This window comes from Sus scrofa, chromosome 6 (assembly GCF_054392235.1).
Source record: "Sus scrofa isolate SSC_HxYL_T2T_F1_AM1 chromosome 6, Sscrofa_HxYL_maternal_Yorkshire_Landrace_v2.0, whole genome shotgun sequence".
Taxonomy (NCBI): domain Eukaryota; kingdom Metazoa; phylum Chordata; class Mammalia; order Artiodactyla; family Suidae; genus Sus; species Sus scrofa.
The window spans coordinates 63,122,235-63,141,449 of NC_139388.1; the positions used below are offsets into that span (position 1 = coordinate 63,122,235).

The 19,215-nt window shown below is 61.6% G+C and overlaps 3 protein-coding genes across 13 annotated transcripts; 2 read left to right on the forward strand and 1 right to left on the reverse strand.

Annotated features, from left to right (window-relative positions):
* Positions 1–817: 817 nt before the first annotated feature.
* Positions 818–8,555, forward strand: CDC42EP5 (CDC42 effector protein 5). Of its 3 annotated transcripts, none has more exons than XR_014806697.1 (4): positions 818–1,057; positions 1,300–1,456; positions 5,189–5,713; positions 6,496–8,555. XR_014806697.1 is itself a non-coding variant. In XM_021094975.2 (3 exons), exon 3 carries the CDS (start codon positions 5,189–5,191, stop codon positions 5,648–5,650), a length of 462 nt encoding a protein of 153 aa, XP_020950634.1. In that variant the 5' UTR covers positions 818–1,057; positions 1,300–1,456; the 3' UTR covers positions 5,651–5,721. The 3 variants fall into 3 exon arrangements, 1 of the variants encoding a protein (XP_020950634.1); XR_014806698.1 differs by having other exon boundaries at positions 6,558–8,555; XM_021094975.2 differs by lacking the exon at positions 6,496–8,555 and having other exon boundaries at positions 5,189–5,721.
* Positions 5,246–8,555, forward strand: LENG9 (leukocyte receptor cluster member 9). Of its 4 annotated transcripts, none has more exons than XM_084962051.1 (2): positions 5,246–5,713; positions 6,496–8,555. In XM_084962051.1, exon 2 carries the CDS (start codon positions 6,617–6,619, stop codon positions 8,213–8,215), a length of 1,599 nt encoding a protein of 532 aa, XP_084818177.1. In that variant the 5' UTR covers positions 5,246–5,713; positions 6,496–6,616; the 3' UTR covers positions 8,216–8,555. The 4 variants fall into 4 exon arrangements, with proteins under 4 accessions (XP_084818177.1, XP_084818178.1, XP_013854221.2 ...); XM_084962052.1 differs by having other exon boundaries at positions 6,558–8,555; XM_013998767.3 differs by lacking the exon at positions 5,246–5,713 and adding an exon at positions 6,275–6,400.
* Positions 8,292–19,011, reverse strand: LENG8 (leukocyte receptor cluster member 8). Of its 6 annotated transcripts, none has more exons than XM_021094969.2 (16): positions 18,898–19,011; positions 17,195–17,287; positions 16,405–16,579; positions 16,067–16,168; positions 15,361–15,471; positions 14,324–14,576; positions 14,020–14,158; positions 13,657–13,845; positions 13,033–13,311; positions 12,805–12,945; positions 12,400–12,685; positions 11,804–11,905; positions 11,631–11,699; positions 11,352–11,481; positions 11,061–11,268; positions 8,292–9,559 (listed from the first exon to the last, which is right to left on the reverse strand). In XM_021094969.2, the coding sequence occupies exons 2-16, from the start codon at positions 17,230–17,232 to the stop codon at positions 9,397–9,399; spliced, it is 2,385 nt and encodes a 794-aa protein (XP_020950628.1). In that variant the 5' UTR covers positions 17,233–17,287; positions 18,898–19,011; the 3' UTR covers positions 8,292–9,396. The 6 variants fall into 6 exon arrangements, 5 of the variants coding, with proteins under 5 accessions (XP_020950628.1, XP_020950627.1, XP_020950626.1 ...); XM_021094968.2 differs by having other exon boundaries at positions 14,020–14,161; XM_021094967.2 differs by having other exon boundaries at positions 8,292–11,268.
* Between the last annotated feature and the right edge of the window lie 204 nt (positions 19,012–19,215).

Here is a 19,215-nt window from a genome sequence, read left to right on the forward strand (position 1 = left end):
GATTATTCCCCCACCTTCCCTTTTGCCTTGTATGTGAGTCCCAGGCTTAGTCCAGTCTGGCTCCTGACTGGATCCTGGAAGGAACCCTTTACCACTCAGACCTGACTCTGTTATTCCTGCTCAGTACCCTGCCCTCACCAAAGAACAAACCCCAAGCTCCCCGTGGCTTTCCGGCTGAACTCTCCAGGCACACCAAGCCCCATGCCATGCCTTAGTGCCCTCCGCTCCACCCTGAAGCCCAGCCTGCTCTGGATAGACTTCCTCACCTCCTCAGCCCCGGGAACTCCCACTCCTCCTTGGGGATTCAGTTCAGGGTTTAAGCCACACTTCCTGGTTATCAGTTAAACTCTCTCACTGTCCCAGCAGCAGCTCACAGCCGAGCCAGCCTCCTTCTGGGGACCCAGCTCTCTAAGGTCAGGACCCCCCCACCCTGGCCCCCAAGAGATCCTCCTAACACTCTAGTCTGACTCTGCTTGTCACTGCCAGGCACACTCGGTGATGGAATGACCTTTCTAGGGATGAGGCACTCCAGGCAAGGACTTCCATCTCGGGAGCTCTGCAAAGCAGTGGGGAGGCGGCCCCTCTTAGTTCACCTCCGTCCTTTGGCTGGTCTCACTGCCCGACCTCAGGCTCTCTCTATCTCCAGCTGGCTCTCTATCCGCCCCCACACTCCCCCAACAGCTGCAATCTGGAAGAAATTACTCTTCAAAACAGCCAGACTTCCCCAGTTTCAGGAAATTCCAAGCTGGCAGGGGGAGGGGCCGGGCTGGGGGGCCGCCCTCCCCGTCCATCCCCCACCCCCTCGGCCTGATCTCCCAGTCCCAGCCTCTTCCGGCCCCCACACTCAGCCAGGAGGGGCCTCAGTGCTTCCACAGCTGCTCTCTGGCCCTTTAAATCCTAGAAGCAAACTTTTGGGGGAAAAGGACGGCTGGGAGGGGCCTGCACCTTAACCCTCCCTGCCCAGGGCGGACGGAGCTGGACGGAGCGGTAACTCTGCTCCGGTTTGGGCTCCTACCATGGCCCCCGAGAGGGGCTGACACTTCCGTTCCTGGTGCAGGTAGAGGAGGGACTCGATGCCAGGGTCTGCCAGGGGTGGGTCTTAGACCTCTGGGTCTGTGGGCGGAGGGACGGGGACCTGGACTCCTAGGTCCGGCGAGGGAGGGGGGCTAGGACCCCTGACTTCTGGAGCTAGGACTCCAGCAAGCTCAGAGGGGGGAGGCCTGAGGAGGTGGCACTGTGGTCCCGGACACCTGGGTCCTGGATCCCCCGCCCGGTTCCGCATGGCACTTCCTCTGCCAGGTGAGATCCCCGCCCGGAGGAAGAAGGAAGGCGCCGACCTGGGACCAGGAGGCGGAGGCAGGCTCCGAACCAAGGAGAGGTGGCCGGGGTTGGGGGGTGGTCTCGGCTTGAGCCTGAGCCTGAGCGCACGCCTGCCCGCTTCAGCAAGGACTGCGAGGTAAGGGGCAGTGGTGGCTTAGGGTCCCTGGTCAGGTCCGGAGGAAAACGGTACAGACGGCCAAAGGGGCTGCGGCCGCTGAAATCCAGGCCTCAGCCACGTGGCCTCAGGAAGCACGCACTGGAGCCCCAAAGGGATCTGGGGAGTCCCCCCGCCCCGTCGGGGCCCCAGCCACCCAGTCGCCTCTTCCAAAGGGCTGAGAACCAGTCCGGCTGGATCTGGAGGGGTTGTTCTGTCTAGGCGGGGCAGCGGTGGGCCAGCTGTGCCCCCCACCTCTGCAGCTGGAGCCTGGGCAGGAAAGGGGCGGGGGGCGGATGGAGGCGGGAGGAGGGCAGCTTGGGGCGGGGGGGGGGGGGGGGGGGGGGCGGTGCACGCGCAATCGCCGGGTCCCGGTCCCATCCTCGCGCCTGCTCTCTGCTTCCTTTATGTTTGTCGCAAACAACAGCCCCTCTGTACGGAGCTTGGCCCTGTTATGGACTTTTTCCAAGCATGACCTCATTGCATGGAGCACACGCAAGGGAGATTAGAAGCGTCTATTTAAGAGGTCACGGAGGCTCGCAGGAGGGGAGTGACGGGCTCCGATGGATTTCCAAACCATGTCTAACTTATTGTTCTCATCTGGCATGGAAAAAAAAAAATGTGAAGCAAACACAGTCAAGGATGTAGGAAATCCCTGGCCTTGATGTCAAAACATGATTTTTTTTCCCAGAGGTCTGCCCACCTTGTCCTCTGGGGGCTGTGAGCAATATAATAGTATCCCTTGACTGGAGTTGGTCCGCCTGGGTTCCAACATTTGCTGCTGTGTGACCCAGGGCAAGTTCCTTCACCTCTCTGTGCCTCAGGCGCCACCTACGTGTATAAGACAGACATGGTAATGACGGTCTTGTGTCACTGGGTCGTTTCAAGGAGGAGATGAGTGTGTTCATTTGTGTGAAGAAGCACTGGGGTCCCTGCCTAGCCCAGAACAAGTGCTTAAAAAAAATAAAATGTCAGCCTCATGAGTGTATTCTAAAGACACCCCCCCCCCGTTTTATTGTCTTTTGAGGGCTGCACCCGCGGCATATGGAGGTTCCCAGGCTAGGGGTCGAATCGGAGCTATAGCTGCTGGCCTGCACCATAGCCACGCAGGGTCCGAGCTGCATCTGCAACCTACACCACAGCTCACAGAATCGCCAGATCCTTAACCCACGGAGCAAGGCCAGGAATCGAACCCGTGTCCTCATGGATCCTAGTTGGGTTCATTAACTGCTGAGCCATGATGGGACCCCTGCAAAGAGGCATCCCAATTCGTGTTTTTTGGAGGAGTGGACTGAGGGTTAAGGTTGAGGAAGTTCGGGGTCCCACAGAAAGGAAATGGCAGCCCTGGTGTGTTCGATGTAGGAAACCAGCATCTTAAGGTGCTGCTAAGCGCTGGAAGTTGGCAGTGATGTCATCGTGGGCAGGATGTGGGACAAGGACGGGGGCAGGTGGGCGGGTGGGGAGGAGAGGCAGGAGCCGAGAGCTGTCCAGGTAGGCGCCAGTTCAGTGGCAGCAGGCAATGGAAATGATAACTCTGGGCTCTGGAGTCTGCAGAGCTTGCTTTGTGACCTTGGGCAAGTCACACACCCTCTCTGAGGGTCCATTTCCTTCTCTGGAATGTGGGAGAATGACCCACGGTAGGACTCCACTGAGCATTTATTGAGCATCTGCTGTGTGCCTGGTACTGTGCTAAGACTTTGCCTGGGCAACATCTCGCCAGTTGTTGCCAAGAGACAATGAATTATTAGATGGGCATCATTTCAGTGTAGAGATGAGGAAGTGAGGTCAGAAAGGTTAAGGCATTTGCCCAAAGCCATACAGCAGTGGGCACAGACAGATCCAAATCTGGGCAGTGGCTTTCTGAGTTCTGCGTGTTTCACCTATAATTCACTGCTGAGGGAGACGGGATTTTTTTTTTTTTTTTTAAATCATGGATTGAGATTGACTAATGAGCAGAGGTCACAGCATTTAAAAAGTAATAAGAATAAAATAATGTTGAAACTGTTCAAGGGTCTAGCATGTGATTAGAGTAGGTCTAAATTCCTAAGGTGTTTTGTTTTCTTCATGCAGGGTGTGAGGGCAGGGGTGGGGAAGGCATGGTGGTTGGGTGCCAGATTGCAATGAAATATGATTTATTCATCTAGGTTGCGGTCAGAGACGTTTGAGAAACACTAAAGGTGGTAAATCAAGACTAGTTTCATTTTCCTGGAGAAATAAATGTAAAGAGAGAGAGAGTGTGTGTGTGTTTTTGTGTGTGTGTGTGTGTGTAGGGGAGGGGACAGCCCCCAGAATACATCCGGCATTGGTAATTATTTCAAGAGCTTGTGGCTTTAATTTTTCTCCACATTATCACTGATGCTTCCCAGGGTGCCAGTTACTCAAAGGACAATACTGGCTGCTTTGCCTGCCCCATGGCATTTCATCAAATCTAAATTTTATTCCACAGCTTTCTTTGGGGACACATTCCCACCCCCCCACCCCCAAAGTAGCACTATCAACTGGCTGGCATTGTTTCAGCGCTTTCTTTGAGTGTTTCTCTGTGCCCTGCAAGGAAGGTAGTGTTATTTTATCCATTTCCCAAAGAGAAAACAGAGATATGACATAATTTCTCCAGTTCAGAGAGTGGGGCTTCAATTCTAATAGAAAGGTGTTTTTTCCATTATAATAACAGTGACTGTTCAAACAAAAAATATGAGGTTATCAAAGTCCCTCCCAGAACTTCCATGGAAACAGCCAGGTTCCAGGATATGGGCAAAGGTTGGCAGGCATATTTATTTACCATAGAGTCTGGTGCAGTCGTGTGACTAAAGGGTGCCTAGGTTACAGTTTATGAACCATCAGCTTAGAATTTATGCCATTCTTGCCATGTTTTAACATAGGGAAAGTTGCATTCTTCTTCTTATTATCATCATTATTTTTTCAAGAAGTGATACCTGATGTTGTTTCTTTCAAAATCAGATAATTCAAATTGTATAGTTTTAAATTTTTTAATTCGTTGGCCATGTCTGTGGCACGCGGAGGTTCCCAGGCCAGGGATCGAACCTGTGCCGGGACGGTGGCAATGCTGGATCCTTAACTGCTAGGCTACCAGGGAACTCCTTTTTAAATTTTTTAAATTTTAAAAAATGTTTCGTCAAAATATAAAATGCTGTGCACGTGTACAGATTTCCCAGGCCTGCCCCAAACCTCTTGAATTAGAATCTTCAGGCCAGCCTACATTATGGCCTTTGTGTGTCCTAGGCAAAGCTTTCATGGAGATAATTTTGTATATAATTATATTTTGTGGCTGCTTTGGTATAAGGACAAACATAACCCAGACATTTTAAATTCAAGCATGCGAACGTGTGAGGGCCTCTCAAAGTATGGTGGGCCCCGGGCACTGTGTCTGCTGCCTCTAAAGGGACAGGCTGGACAGGCTGAAGTTTCTGTCCCGTCTGGGAAGCAGTCTGAAGTCTGGGTGAAGCATGCTGGCTCTTAGTGGAATCAGCCTAGTGTGATGTTCAAGGGCAGACCTAAACTTGAGTCTGAGATTGCAGTCAAGCAGCTGGGACCTTGGGCCTCTGGGAGCCTGTTTCCCCACCTGCAAAGTGAGAAGAATCCCACCACCATCATCCTGTTTGAAGGGCGGGCTCGGCCCAGGGCTGGGAACTCCGCGTGCCAGGGGAGCGTCCTCCCGGGAGAGGGCGCTCTAATCTGCCCCCTTCTGCCCCTAAGATGCCGGTGCTGAAGCAGCTGGGCCCCGCGCAGCCCAAGAAGCGGCCAGAGCGCGGCGCCCTGTCCATCTCCGCGCCCCTCGGCGACTTCCGACACACTCTGCACGTGGGACGCGGTGGCGACGCCTTCGGGGACACGTCGTTCCTGAGCCGCCACGGCGGCGGGCCGCCCCCTGAGCCCCGGGCACCACCTGCGGGGGCCCCGCGCTCCGCTCCGCCGCCCTCCGTGCCGCAGCCGCCGCCACCCGCCCTCCGCGCGCCTGCTCCTGCCGACCCGCTGCTGTCCTTCCACCTGGATTTGGGCCCTTCCATGCTGGACGCGGTGCTGGGCGTCATGGACGCAGAACGCCCGGGCGCCGCTGCCGCCAAGCCCGACGTGGACCCCGGCTCAGGGGCGCAGCACCCCAGGGCCCGCTGCCTCCCCAATGCGGACCTCGAGCTGGACGACGTCATCGGCCTGTAGGCTCCCCCATTCCCTGCGCCTTTACTGTCCAGCGCCCCACGTCTTTATACATAAACCGACAAGGTCTGTGCCGTTTTGTCTCTTTACTTTGCACATGGGAAGGGGGTGCAGGCTGGGGCGATGAGCCGGGTGTGTCACGTGGAGTTCTGGTCTCAGCCAGGTGGAGGGCAAAGGATTGGCCCGGTGTAGTGGAATGCGGCCCCTTTAAGAGAGCCGGGGGCGGAGTCCCGACCTGCGCCGGCTCCCACAGACTCGTTGGTTTCGGCAAAGCTGGCGGCGCAGCGCTGCCTGCCTGACCCAGTCCCCCGGCCTGGACTGACTCACTCCGCATCCCCAGTGGGCCCGCCCAGGCGGGCTGCCCTTTACCCTGGGAGCGGCCTACGGGAAAGTGGCCGGGAAGAGGCGTGGTCCCCGTAGAGAAGGGACGCCCCCAAGATGTAACAGCCCGAGGGCTAAGGCGGCGTCCCAAGTCCGGGTTACGAAGTTCAGTCTGAGCCTGCAGGCGTCCGGTTGTCCAGCGGAGGGCGCAGCCCAGCCAGGGTCCGGAGGGGCGTGGCGGTACTTGCAAATCATTAGGCGGGGGCGGAGCCAAGCTCGCCTGCGGCCCGGAGAGGGCGGGGCGGCACCTTGAAAGATTTTAACTAGAGGCGGTGCCGGGTTCTCTAAGGCGCTCGCGAAAGGCTCGCGAAAGGCCCAGAAGAGGCGGGGCCGCACGTGTACGGTGTTTCGGCTGGGGGAGGGGCCGTGCCGGTAAGTTGTTTGGGCTGGGGGCGGGGACACAGGTATAAGTCTCGGGCTGCGGGACCGCGTCGTGGAGGTTTTCCTACTCGCGGTGTGTTTTTCAGGTCCGGGCGTAGCCCGAGCTCGCCAGGGACGTCACAGCGGGGCCTGGTCTCTGTCCCTCCAGGGCTGACCCCGGTCGGAACGGCCTGAGCCGGGCGAGCGCGACAGCAGCACCCCACTCCCATGGCGGCGACCGGAGAGTCGGAGCTGCCAGCGGGGGCCGCAGTCGCGGAGCCCGCGCCGTCGCCGGCCTGCCGCTTTTTCTTGGAAGGTCGCTGCCGCTTCGGTGCCCGCTGCCGCCAGCCCCACCCCGGGGCGCCGGCGCCATCGCAGCCTAGAGGCGAGGCTGAAGCCGAGGGCAGGGCCAAGAAGCCGCCGCTGCGCACGGCTGCGGCCGTCATCCAGCGCATCCGCTGGGACCCGCGCCTCGACCCGGCCGACTTCTCCGTGGGCTACATCGACCGCTTCCTGGGTGTGCGCGAGGAGCCCTTCCTTTCCTTCTGCTGGGACGAACCTCTGGCGGCGCTCGGGCCAGGCGTCCTGGCGGTACCGCAGCACCGGGTGCGCTACTTCCGCTTCCGCGGCAGTCTGGTGTGGGACCGCGCCTCGCGTACCGACCTCGTCTTTGGCTCCGGCTTGGCGACGGGCCGCGGGCCCACCATCCTGGACGCGCTTGACGGCGGGGACGCGCACGAGACTGGGTGTGCGAACGGCGGCGAGAACGCTCACGAGGCCGGAGGCGAGAGCGACGGCGGGGGCGCGCACAGGACTGGGTGTGCGAACGGCGGCGAGGACGCGCACGGGGGCAGAGGTGAGAGCGACGGCGGGGGCGCGCACGACGACAGAGACTGGGCCGGGGACGCAAGTGACGGCAAGAATGCACATGGAATTTTAGACGCGCTCCGCGATAGGGACGTGGACCGGGAGGGAGATAAGCTGGACGGCGCTGCCGTGACTCATCTTGGCACTGTTACAGGAAAGCGCGTACAGTCAGTCTGCACGGGACTCCAGGACGGTGGAGGCCCTGAAGCTGGGCGCCTGGCGCTGGAGGGGGAATTAGCAGCGAGAGCCCAGGAGCAAGAGTTGAGTGAGGAGCTGCCCTTTGTGGCAGCCCCCGGAAAGCCTTCGGAGGAAGGCCTCGTTAAGACGCAGGTGGAGTGGGGTCTTGGGGTCTGGCCCGCGGACAGCGGATTGGCCAGGGCCCTGGGCCCTCGCCAGCCCCGCCCCACGCACTTTGTGGCCCTCATGGTGTCAGAGCCTGAGCTGCAGGCCGGGGTGGCCGAGGCCCAGGAGGAACTGGTACGAGCTGCACCGAATTGCGCGGCATTCGCAGTGCCTTCTCAGGCCCTGCACCTGACGCTGGCCCTCCTGAGGCTGGCGGGCCCCGGGGAGGAAGCGGCAGCCGTCCACACCCTCAGAAGCGCCCTCGCGGCCCCCGGGCTTCAGGTCCCTCCAACGTTGAGGTTTAGGCACCTGGTGCTCTTGGGCCCCCACGTGCTCTGTGCCCCCCCCACCCCCTCCTTGGATAGCATGGCCCAAGAGCTGAGCCAGAGGCTGGAGGACGAGGGGCTGAGGCTGGTGCAGCCCCTTGGGGGCCTACACCCGCACCTCACGCTGCTCAAGGTGCCCCAGGGTTCCCAGGTCTGCCTCCCCAAGCCCGGCTTCAGCCCAAGGCAGGAGCTGGGGAGCCAGCCCCTGAGGCACCTCTGCCTGTGCCGTGTGGGGAGGGCAGGGGCCGCCTACCAGACTGTGGCTGAGATCCCTCTGGGATCTCAACCCTGAAAGAAAAAGGGGCCAGGACCTGATCCGCCCAAGGAGATCTAGTGCAAGGGGCAAGAACCAAGCGTGCACGCCCGCACTCGCTCTCTCTCTTTAATTTTGGGTCTCAAGCTTCCAAATGGCGCTCAGTGCTCCAAGGAAAGAGTGAAGGAAGGAAAGGGGAGGGGAGAGGAGGGGAGGGGAGGCAGAGGAGGAACATCTGGAAAAAAAGCAGCCTGACAGTCCAGCTGTTCGCAAACTCATTGCACATCCTCCAGTTACATGGCAGAAGAGGGAGGGAGGACGGAAAAGAAAAGGGGAGGAAGAAAAAAAATAACTTAAATAAACACACACAAAAAGAAAAGAGGAGGAAACATGACGTGAGCTGGTGATCCATGAGGCAGGGCGGGAGGGTAACCGTTTTACCTGTGCTGAACCAAGGGAGGAGCAGGGGAGGAGGGGGAGGGAGGGAAAAAAAAACCAGAGAAACATTGGGGGTAGAGGGAGAAGGGGACACGGAGACAACTCAATACAACTGCAGACGAGGCGGCCCGGCCGTCAGGTCCCGCGATGGCCTCCGGAGTCCTCAGTGCAGCATGGTGGCGTGGATCTGGTGGTGGAGAGGTGTTGGCATTTCTGGGGTCGGGGGCCGAGGGCAGGGCACAGTCTCTACGCGGCTCCCCTCGCCCCAAACACTGAGGCCCCGGAGGGCTGGGCAACAAGAGTCTGTGGTGAGGCAGATGGGGCGGCGGGCGGCGGGCTGGTGTGCTGGTGCCCCCGCCGCAGGCGGGCACGGGCGGAGCGGCCTGTCCTCTTCCACTGGCCCCCCCGGCATGGGATGGGCCAGGGTGCCGGGTCGGTACCGGAGTACAAGCTCGAGAGAGAGAGAGAAAAAACACTGAGACAGCATTAGTGGAGGTGCAAGGCGGACACAGAGCAGCCCACAGACCCTGCCCCCAGCCCTCCGCTGCCCCCCCAAATCCCATCCCATCCCATCCCATCCCTCTGAGGCAAAAAATAAAAATGTAGAAAACATCTCTGTACAGACTCCCCGGTGGGAAAACGGGGGCAGGGGTGGTGGCTCGTCCTGGAGCCCAATCCCCACAAATTAATTTACAACCCAAGTCCATGGCTCAAAAACAAAATGTGCCAAGGCGGTGCTGGGGGGCTGCAGCCCTGCCCCCCGCCCCCGTCGGCGCTGGTGCTCAGAAGGCTGACAGCTGCGCCAGGCTGAGGCGGCAGTCGATGCTGGAGTTGTCCGGGCCCGTGTAGGCCAGGCCTAGGGGCTCTAGGAAGGCCCGGCAGGCGGCCTCGCCCTCGAAGGCCAGCTCGGCCTGCAGGTAGGAGACTGGCAGCGCAGGGCGGAAGCTACGGAGACAAGAGGAGAATGCGATGAGGCGGGCGGCGGACTGGGGAGCGCCCCACGAGCAGGGAGTGGGTGCCCCCCCATTCAGGTACCCAAAAGGTTTCCTCAGCACGTTACCTGCTGACCCCACCACCAGCCCACAGCCTCCCCACCTCGGGCTCGGGGGGGCCCGGGGTGGGGTTGGGAGCCCCAGCCCCGGCTGCGCCCCCCCTCGCCCTCACTTACCTGTGCAGGGGTGGGGGGACCGGGAGGAGGGACTAGGAGGGAAGGGCCCCGCCAGCTCTTCTGCTGGCTGGGGCCTGGGCAGACCCTCAGAAGAAGGCCCACTGTGACCGAGGGGCAGGGGACAGGCACGGGGCGGCAGGGCTGACGGCTACCCTGGGGGACCTGGCTGGTCGGAGGCCCAGCCGGCGCCGGGAATGAGCTCTTCCAGGTGCCGCAGCATGAACTCCCTCCCCACCTCCCTAAGCTGTGCGGTCCTACCTTTACAGACCCGAGAACAAAGCCACTTGGCCAGTGTCGCCTGGGCAGTAACTGGCAGAAAGTATTTGAACCAGTCTTGCCTCAAGCCTAAAAACACTGTTGCCACCCTGGATGTCCCTCCCGGGGGGGCATAGGAGAGGCTGCAGCCCACCCTGCACCCCCAACTCCGAAGCTGGCCCAGGCCCAACCGGCTCTGCCCAGGAGAAGTGGCACCACCTTCAGTGGCGGGAGGAAGAAGAACACAAGGCCAAGGGCGTGAAAAACAAGGAGAAATGGTAACCTGTCCGCTATGGCCCCGGGAGCAGCACTCGGGGCAGCCAGGGTCCCCTCCTGGGTCCTCGGCTGGAAAGCAGGTCCCATACACCCTACCCCCTGTTTGTGCCCCACTCCTTCCCCTCCACTGCCTGGGCCCCACTCTCCCTTCAACATTCAAGGCCCCTGGGGGAGGCCAGGCGCACCCGGGCTGTGACGCGGGACGCTGTGTGCTGCCATCACCTTACCCCGGGGCGCCTCCCTCCCACCATAACAGTGAGCCCACCCCTTGTGGTGAACGGAGGGCACCCTGCTGAGTGCTGTCCGGGCCTAGCTTGCCCCACGTCACGCCTGCTCTCGGAGGAGCTCAAGGGGACCGGGTCCTTGACCCTCTGACCACAGCTGCCGAGGGTAGGGCCAGCTCTGCTGGTTGTCCCCAGAGAGCAGGGCCCAGTGACCGGAGAGGAAAGCGGGAGGGGAGGCCGGAGCAAGGAGACAACTGGGGTCCAGGTGATGCGAGCAGGGGGACCCACGAGCCCTGAGCGAGAGAGTGACGGAGGGAGGGACACAGAGGAGGGCGGTGTGCAGAAGAGCAGGAGGCCTGGCGAGAACGGCAGAGTGTGGGAAGGTGACCCGGGGAGCGAGACCGGGGAGGGGAGCTGGAGGCCTGGTGACCCCTGAGGGCAGAGCAGGGGAGAGAGGGAGGGGGAACGAGGGCGGCGGCTGCCGCAGAGCAGAGGGACAGCAGGGAAGCTCGGCTTCACATACGTTTTGATCATAGCCTTGAGGGCAGCCTTGCGCTCCCGGTCTGCAAACTTGTCCACGAGGTAGCCAGACATACAGGGCGCGTGGGAGTAGAGCCGGAAGAAGCGGTGGTAGTTGCCCAGAGCCCAGGCGGCCCGGAGTGCCAAGGCGTGGGCCACACAAGGGTCCGCTTTCAGTTCCCGCGTCAGGTAGGCCAGCTCCGTGGTGATGTCTGCGGCCACAACAAGGCGGGGGTCAGCCGGGCCGGACTCGGGGGGCCTGTGGCCGCCTGACCTGCCGGACTGTGCCTCTCACCTCCTGAGTTCTTGGTGAAGATGTAGTAGAGGATGCGGTAGGCAGTGAACTCGCCCACGTTGCCCGGCAAGTTCTCGGCGTACAGGGACTTGAGCTGCGTCTGGCACTGGTTGAACTCTTCGTGGTCTCCCTGTGGGCGGGCGAGGGGGGGAGCAGTGGGGTGAGGGGGAACGGGGCGAGGGGGGGAAGCAGCGTGGTGGTGGGGTGGGGGGCGAGGGGGGGAGCAGAGCAGCACGAGGCCAGCAGGGCGGGGGAGCCGGGCCGCGCCAGCCCACTCACCTTCTCCAAGGCGATGCGGGCATGTGTCTCGTACACCTCCACCGTGAACTCAGTTCGCACACCTTGCACCTGAGGGCAGGCCAGCGGCCGTCACAACCGAGCGGGGGGGCGGGGGGGGGGACGGGGGGGGAATCCACCGAGCGGCCTCCGGCCCCTCCCGGCACCCGCCTCACCGTCAGGTCCTGCCGGATGGACTTCATCTGCTCACAGGCAAAGGCGTAGTCCTGCTTCTCCTTCCAGTGGGACTTGACCATGCACAGCGACTTCTTCAAAACCTGGAAGCAGGTGAACACAGGCTCTGTGTGACTTTGCCACAAGGACAAGGACCTGCTCCAGTTCCTTCCATGCACTCGTTCTAAGAGGAGGGCTGCGACATCAAACCTGATGCTCACAAGAACCCAGAACAGACGCATCAACAGCCCCAGGCCTTGGTCTCCACGTCAACACGTGGCCGTGTGTGGGCCTGGGGACGCCGGGCGTGCATGTTCCAGGGTCTCACAGGCCCTGGCCTGGGAAAGTGACATCGCCCTCCCCACCTTGTTCGCAGGAGGAAGGCTCAGAGGCCAGCCAAGCCTCCCGAGAGGGCCACATGCCCTCGCCGTGGCTCCAAAGCCTGAGTCCTGGGGTCCAGTTCCCCTCGAGTCCCTGTCAGCCACAGCCCCCCACACCCCGCACAGAGCTTGGGGTCTCCCCCAGGCCGGCCTGCCTGCACCTCCTCCGCCTCTGCTGACCTCGCTGGGCCCCAGCCTGCCTGCCAGGGGGCACTTACGGACACGGGGCGCACAGTGGACGGGTCTGGGGCGCAGGTGAGACGCAGGTAGTGCTTGGTGATGTCAGGGCAGGTGCCCACGATCTGCAGCTCCTGCCAGTCGGGGTCGGCCCCGCTGTTCTCCAGGCTGCCCATCTGCAGCACCAGGGGCTCCAGGCGCAGGCGGCGGGAATGGCCGTGCTGGAAGCGCGCCGCCCGCTTCTGCTTCTTCAGCTCGCGCTCAGGGTCCTCGCACTCCAGGGCCGCCATCTTCTTGCGGCTGCGCTTGGTGGGCGCTAGATCATGCCTGGGGAGGGACGAGGGGTCCTGGGCTGGGGGAGGTGGCACAGCGCCCGCCAGCCTCAGCCCCCGGCCGCGCCAGTGCTCCCACGAGATGCAGCCTCCTCCCTGGTCCCCCAGGCTCACCTCTTCCCACGCTGCGCCCTGCCTCGGCCCCGGTCCATGTGGGCCCCCCGGCCTCCCCGGCCCTTAGGGGGAGGGTTTCTGCGCCCCACGGGGTGACACTCATTCCCTGAGTAGGAACTGTCGGAATCCGAGTGGGAGTCACTGCAGGGAGGAGCAAAAAGGTGAGGCCTGAACTGGCGCCCCTGATGCCCAGACCCCGCCCCCCCCCAGCCCCGGGAGCCTTGGCACCTGCGGCGGAAGTGGCGGGTCGGGGACCGGGAGGAGGAGCGGGAACGCGAGTCCGTGCTGGAGGAGGAGCTGTGGTCCTTCATGAAGACATTGCGGTTGCCGAACTTGGCGAAGCTGCTGCCCCGGGCTCGGCCAGCACCCCCAGCCCCGGGCGTCCCTCGCTGGGACTGGGCACCCCCGCCCCTGGTTGCTGAGCCTGCCCCCCTCGGAGAGTGGAGGCTGCTAGGGGCCTCCCACCGCTTCTTCTTGGGGCTTTCAGCCACAGGCTCCCGAGTCAGCCTGAGGATATAGCAGGGCAGGACATCACCAACCCGGGGCCCTCAACGTCCCCAACACCTGCCCCTGCCCCTGCCCTGGGGACGCACGAGCTCAGAAAGGAGGCACTTACCCCGGCAACTCAGCTAATGTGATGACGAAATGGGAGGCAACCCAAGGTTTTCTGGGCCTAGAGCGCACTCTCAGCTGCGGCGTGACTTGCCTCCCAGCCTCCACAGCTCTCATCCCCCCCGGATCCCATCCCTGGGCAACCCTGGGGCCTCGGCTCCAGCCTCCCAGCCTCCAGCACCCAGGCCGGCTGCGGCCCCCGGCTCCCCGCACCTGCCTCTGGCCCCCGCCCTGACTCACCCTGGCAGGGGCTCCCGGCTCCAGTCGATGGTGTAGGCCGAGCCGTCCTGGAGCCGGGCCTGCAGCACCTCCTTGAGCAGCTTCTCGGTCCGGTCCTTATCCTCCTCCGACTCGCAGGCCGTGAAGCAGCGCTCCACATACTCCTTCATGTCCTGCGGCCAGTCGTCAGGCTTCCCAGACAGGTGCCCCCTGGGGGAGGCCGGGTGTGCATGTGGGTGGGGGAAGCACCCGACAGCGCTCGGAGCCGGCCCCCACCACCCCTCCTGTGCCCTCGGGATGAACGCCGAGCCGCAGCGTGGTCCCGTGGGAAGAACCACTGTCCCCTTCCCCAGGGGCTGGGGCGGGACAGGGGGTGGCCCTCACCTGTGGTTCTGGGCTTTCTCGGGGTTGGGCTGGGGGCCGAAGCCGCCGTGCTGGCCCTCCGCGGTGGAGCTGAAGGTTTGGCTTGTGACAGCAAAAGGCCGTTTCTGAATGTTGAACTTGAGACCACCGGTCCCAGGGGCTGCTGTGAGGGCAGCGACGGCTGGGGTTAGGCCCCTCGCCCGGAACAGGAGCATGAGCTCCAGAGAAGGGCTCTGGCCCCGGAACAGCCAACACGGCCGCGTGAGGTCCCAAGCCCCAGCGCCAGGCTGCCCACCTGCCGCCCGCGCTGCCCCAGGCCACTCACGTTTCATGCGGTTCCACAGCTGCTGGCCCTTCTTGGGCTTGGCGGGCTCCGTGTAGGTGTGCTGCCCATAGGCCTGGCCCGACGCGGGCCCTGCCTGGCTGTGCTGAGTGGCGGGGGCTGTGCCCGGCTGGGGCCCGCTGCTCAGAGGATGGGCCCCATGCGGCGGGTTAGAGGGCTGAGGGGGCTGGGCCGTCGGCAGCTGCTGGGGGGGGGCCTGGTAGGACAGGCCTTCATCCATGCCCGGGACCGGGGGCTGCGGGAGGAAGCGGGCGCTGAGGGCAGGAGCAGGGCGCAGCGCTCCAGCAGGCCCTCGGGGTTCTCCTGAGCAGGCCGCTCAGTGCCGAGACCTTCACATGTCTTAGCATCTCGAAGCTGGAGTGACCCAAGCTGTGGACGCACCCTAATCACAGCCCCCCTTTCACAGCGGAGGAGACACTGGGCTGCTTGGCCGTGGCTCCCCGCTGCTGAGCAGCAGCTGCCGGCCTTTAAACCGTCATGGACATTTGTCTCCAGTGAGAGCTGCCTGGGTAGCACAGTCACCCCAGCCTCCCCCTCGGGTCATGGTCTGAGCCCGTATCACATGCCTGTCAAGACAGGGGTGGCACGCACACTCCCGGAAGCCCTGTAATAAAGTGACAGCACCAGCTGACGTCCCGAAGAGCATATGACCTGTAATTTTGCCACCTCCTAAGGTGGCTGGGATTCAAACTGCACCTCCCTGGCTCTACCCCTCCTCCTCCAAGCTGCACATGAAACACGAGCTGAGGCTGACTGTGTGTGCGCACGCGAGCACATACGCACACTGAGGGCAGACACCGAAAAGGCTGCCACACCACCAAGAGCTCCCACCATCACCCCCCTCAGACCCTGGCCTGCCCAAGCCCTAACCCTACCCTGTTTTCAAAGACCATGCTTGGCCCTCTCATTCCCAGACCAAGAAATGCTTGGCAGGAGCAGTTCAAACAGGGCAGGTGCCCCCACTGCCAGCCCACCAGAGCCCCTGCTTGGACACGACAGGGCGCTGCCTGGGGCATTACCTGGTTCAGGGTCCCTTGGTGCTGGGGTGCAGATGGCTGCTGGGGCGTGGCTGAGCCATAGGAGCCAGCCATCCCGTACTGGGAGGGGGAGCCATAGCTCTGGTACATGCTCTGCCGAGAACACGGGAGGAAACAGGTCAGCGGCAGGCCCAGACCCTCCGCTGCGATCTAGACGCATCCCTCTCCCAGCTTCCCATGCTCTGGGAGCCGCCTCTCATCTTTCGCCCCTCCTGCCACCACAGAACGCCCCCCATTCGCTTACACTAAAAACCACAGAACAAAACGAAAACTCCATCCTCCACACTCCAATCAACAGCTCTTCACTGACTGCCGCCCCGCCCCGTTCAACACTCAGCAACCAACGTGAAAACCCCACCCCCAACCGCTCAGGAACACGCGGCTGCAGACACGCGACACAGCCAGCAGAGGGCACAGGCGGCAGAGCGGGGAAGCTGGGGGTCAGGTGAGTGGTGGGGACGCCACCGCCACTTTAAAGAAAGCCTGTCGGCGGAGAGGGTTCCTGGGAGGTACCACTGGGGCGGGGAGGAGGCAGTGTGGGAGCTCAGGAAGGAGGGGCGCAGAGCAAGGCAGGAGGGGGCCAAGCGGGAGGCATCCCTGCAGTGTGGTCGGGGGAGGGTGGCCACACAGGGGCCTTGCGCGCGGGTCTCTCGGGGCTCTCAGCAGGGGTTGCCGCCCAGGCACTCACCATGGGATAGTAGTAGCTGTACGGGTAGGCATAGTTGTACTGCTGGTACCACTGGTAGTACTGCTGCTGCTGCAGAGCTGAGGCTTCTGCCTGGGACACGTACTGTGGAGACAGAGGACCACGTGCGTCACTGCTAGCAGCAGGAGCCCATGGGCTCAGGTCTCTCTAGCAAGCCACCACCTCTCCCTCCTCAGGCTGGACTGCCAAGTGCCCTAGACTCCTCCAGCCCCGGCCCTGAGTCTTCAGAGCGAGCACCCTGCCCAGGTGACCCCAGAGGACACCATGGGTGGGTATTCCCAACCACACTCAGGGTACCCAGGTCCCCTGTGGACTCTCACTTGTGCACTGGCCACAGGCCCGTTGCTGCTGGCCTTGGCGGAGCTGCCGGCGGCTCCCGCTTTGCTGATGCTGGCCAAGGCCTGGCGGGCCTTCTCCCACTCCGGGTTCTCGTGCATGGGGGTCTCCATGCCGTTCTCTCTGCCTGCCCCGGCCACCATGCTGTACTGAGAGGACCTGCAGAGAGGGGACAGACAGCACTGTCCAGTCTGTTCTCCCACCACACACGCAGGGTCAGCGGCAGGATGGACGCAGGCAAACACCAGGGCCCGACTCTCAGATCTCCCCCTCACTGCCTCTTGGAGCCTCAGTGTTCTCATCTGTGACCGGTGACACTTCTTAATGCTGACAGCCTGTTTCTGCTTCTTAGTTTTCTGGAAGCCATAAACGCGCTGACCTACCTAAACTACTTTTCCAGGTGCCTGGTACACACGGTTGTTAAAAATCCACAAAAATACCAGTGCCCACAAAACTTAATGTAGGATCTGGTGCCCAGTAGATCTAAATGTTTTATGAAGCTGCAAATTCTGCCTAGTATCAGAAAGTGATTCTCATGCTGTTTTGGGCAAAGCCATGAAACAACAAAAACCTCATGACTCAGGCGTAAGTACTGGAGACTGCCCCTTAATCACAGTTCACTTAATGAATCATCACAATTTCATAAAACGAGGACTGCACTGTGACAAACAAAAGCCCAGAAAAGTCCCCCCCCCACTCCTCCCCCATCCAGGACCCCCTGGGTCTTGCTCCCTCCTGCCCTCCCCTCCAGCCTGTCCCTTGAGCCCCACTAACCAATCTGTGCTACGCTGGTCACCCACGTTGGCCGCCATCTGGACCCTGGGGTGTAAGGGGTGGACTTCGGGAGCCAGACTGCTTTTTCACTGTCTGCAAGAAAGAGAATGAAAGACGACGACTCAAGAAAGAGCAAGAAACATGTCACCAAGTACGAAAGAGAAGGAGATGGGCTCACAAGAAGCCAGGGAAAAAAGGAGAGTCTGAGAAAGAAAGAGCTGCTGGAGTAAAACAATCTGGAAAGAATTCTGGGTGTGGAATAAAAGGTACAGCACCAGGGAAAACCCTGGACTCCCTGCAGTGCTCTGGGTGGAACACGAAGGATCTGAAAACAGGGAAGCCTAAAGGAATTTCCCAAAGAGAAAGAGAAGGATCTGAAGCCCAAATGAAAAGGGGAAAAGGTTCAAGGGAAATCCTGAGACGGTGTAGGGGGTGGGGGACCCTCAGTCAAGAAGACAGCTTCAGAGAAGAAGCACACTAATGAGCAAAATCTAAGTGAACCTGAAAGCTGGGAGCCTTGGAAAGACTTCTGAGAAGTCTGTAAGGTGGGAAGCATTTGAGGGAGCCTTGAGAGGAGAAAACACAGGAGAACAGAGAAAGAAACCTGGGTGGGAAGGGAGATTTCTGGAAATTATTCCTAGAAGCAGGGAGAAGTTGAGGGTGCCAGAGAGGAACCCTGGAAGCAACACAATTAAGTTCTTAGAACGCTCTTAAGAGACTAATTTCCGGAAGTTCCACTAAAGACAGACACCCACATGTGAGGTTCCTAGAAGCAGGGCTAGGCCTGGGAGAGACGAGGCAAGCCCCTCCATTGGAGGTCTGGGGAGATCCGAAAATCAAGAGTGAGGAACTCAAGAGTGAGGATGGTGAGGACCGCAGGAAAGTGAAGGCAAGTTTTGGGAGCAAGGAATGGGGGGAGCCTAGATTCGAGGGAGTAAGTGGGAAGTACGCAAGAGCTCAAAAGCGAGTCCTGCTGGACAACCCGAAAGCCCTACAAGAAGTGGGGGGATAGAAACAGGTGTCTGGAGCTGGCCAAAGACCTAAAAAGGAAAAGCCTTAAAGAAAAGACAGAAGAGAGTTCACCGGGGGTGGGGGTGGGGGGGTTCGGAGGGAGGTCACGAGTGGGGATAGTGGGGGGAGGGCCGAAAAAGGAAGGAGATTGAAGGTACGGTCTGGGGAAGCCTGGTGGGACGTTCCCGGGCGAGTCTGAAGGGCGAAGAATGGAACAAGTCGCGAGGGACACCTAGCCGTCCCCTAGACCCAGGGAAGGCACAGGAGGGCGCCGGGGGGAGGAAAAAGCCCGCCCGGACCCTCGCCGCCCGACCCGGAGCCACCGCCCCGGCCACGTCGCGCGTGCGCACCACGTCCCTGGGGGGTAGGAAGACGGCGCAAGGGCCGCCCATCACCCGGGGCAACGTCGACCTCCCAGTGGAACCTCCGAGTCAAAGACGGCTGAAGAGGGCCGCCGCAGCCCTGGAATTCCAAGGGGTGAGCGGAATCCGACGGCGCAGGCGCGAGAGTTCGAAGCCGCGCTCTTCACCCCTCGTGCGCAGGCGCAATGCCCCGTGCCCGGCCACACCCGGCCGTCGCTCGCGGTCGGCGTCCGTTGGTGCGACGGCCGCCAAGGCCTCGGGTCCGCGCGTACGGCCAAAAGGAAATGTCTCCACCCGCCCGCCCACCCCGCCGCCGCTCTCAACACCCACCTCGGCCGTACACCCCCGGGGCTCGCCAGCAGTGGCTCTAAACGACGGCAGCACGGCTGCGGACGACGGAACTTCTCGCGACCCGGCTGGCTCTTTTCTTCCTTGGGCTTTGACGTCCCGACGGCGGCGTCTTGACGTCACGCTGAGGCCTCGCCACGCCTCCCTCCGCCCCGGGCAGCCAATAGACGCCGCGAGCTTGACTTAGGCCTGCCCTCCCGCCCACGCAATGACGCAATGGACACTTTAACACAAGCCGGAACACTAGGTGGGGACGGTGGCCCCGAGGGGACACAGGCAGCAGAGCGCGCTTCCCCTGCG

Excerpts from the sequence above, each read along its gene's own strand:
- LENG8 (XM_021094965.2), bottom strand. The coding sequence starts at position 17,232 with ATGGCGGCCAACGTGGGTGACCAGCGTAGCACAGATTG. Across the intron at positions 14,162-14,323 it reads GCTGTGGAACCGCATGAAAC|CAGCCCCTGGGACCGGTGGT; the intron begins GTGAGTGGCCTG and ends CTGCCCTCACAG. Across the intron at positions 11,482-11,630 it reads CCCGCATCGCCTTGGAGAAG|GGAGACCACGAAGAGTTCAA; the intron begins GTGAGTGGGCTG and ends GCCCGCCCACAG.
- LENG9 (XM_084962051.1), top strand. The coding sequence starts at position 6,617 with ATGGCGGCGACCGGAGAGTCGGAGCTGCCAGCGGGGGCCGCAGTCGCG.
- CDC42EP5 (XM_021094975.2), top strand. The coding sequence starts at position 5,189 with ATGCCGGTGCTGAAGCAGCTGGGCCCCGCGCAGCCCAAGAAGCGGCCA.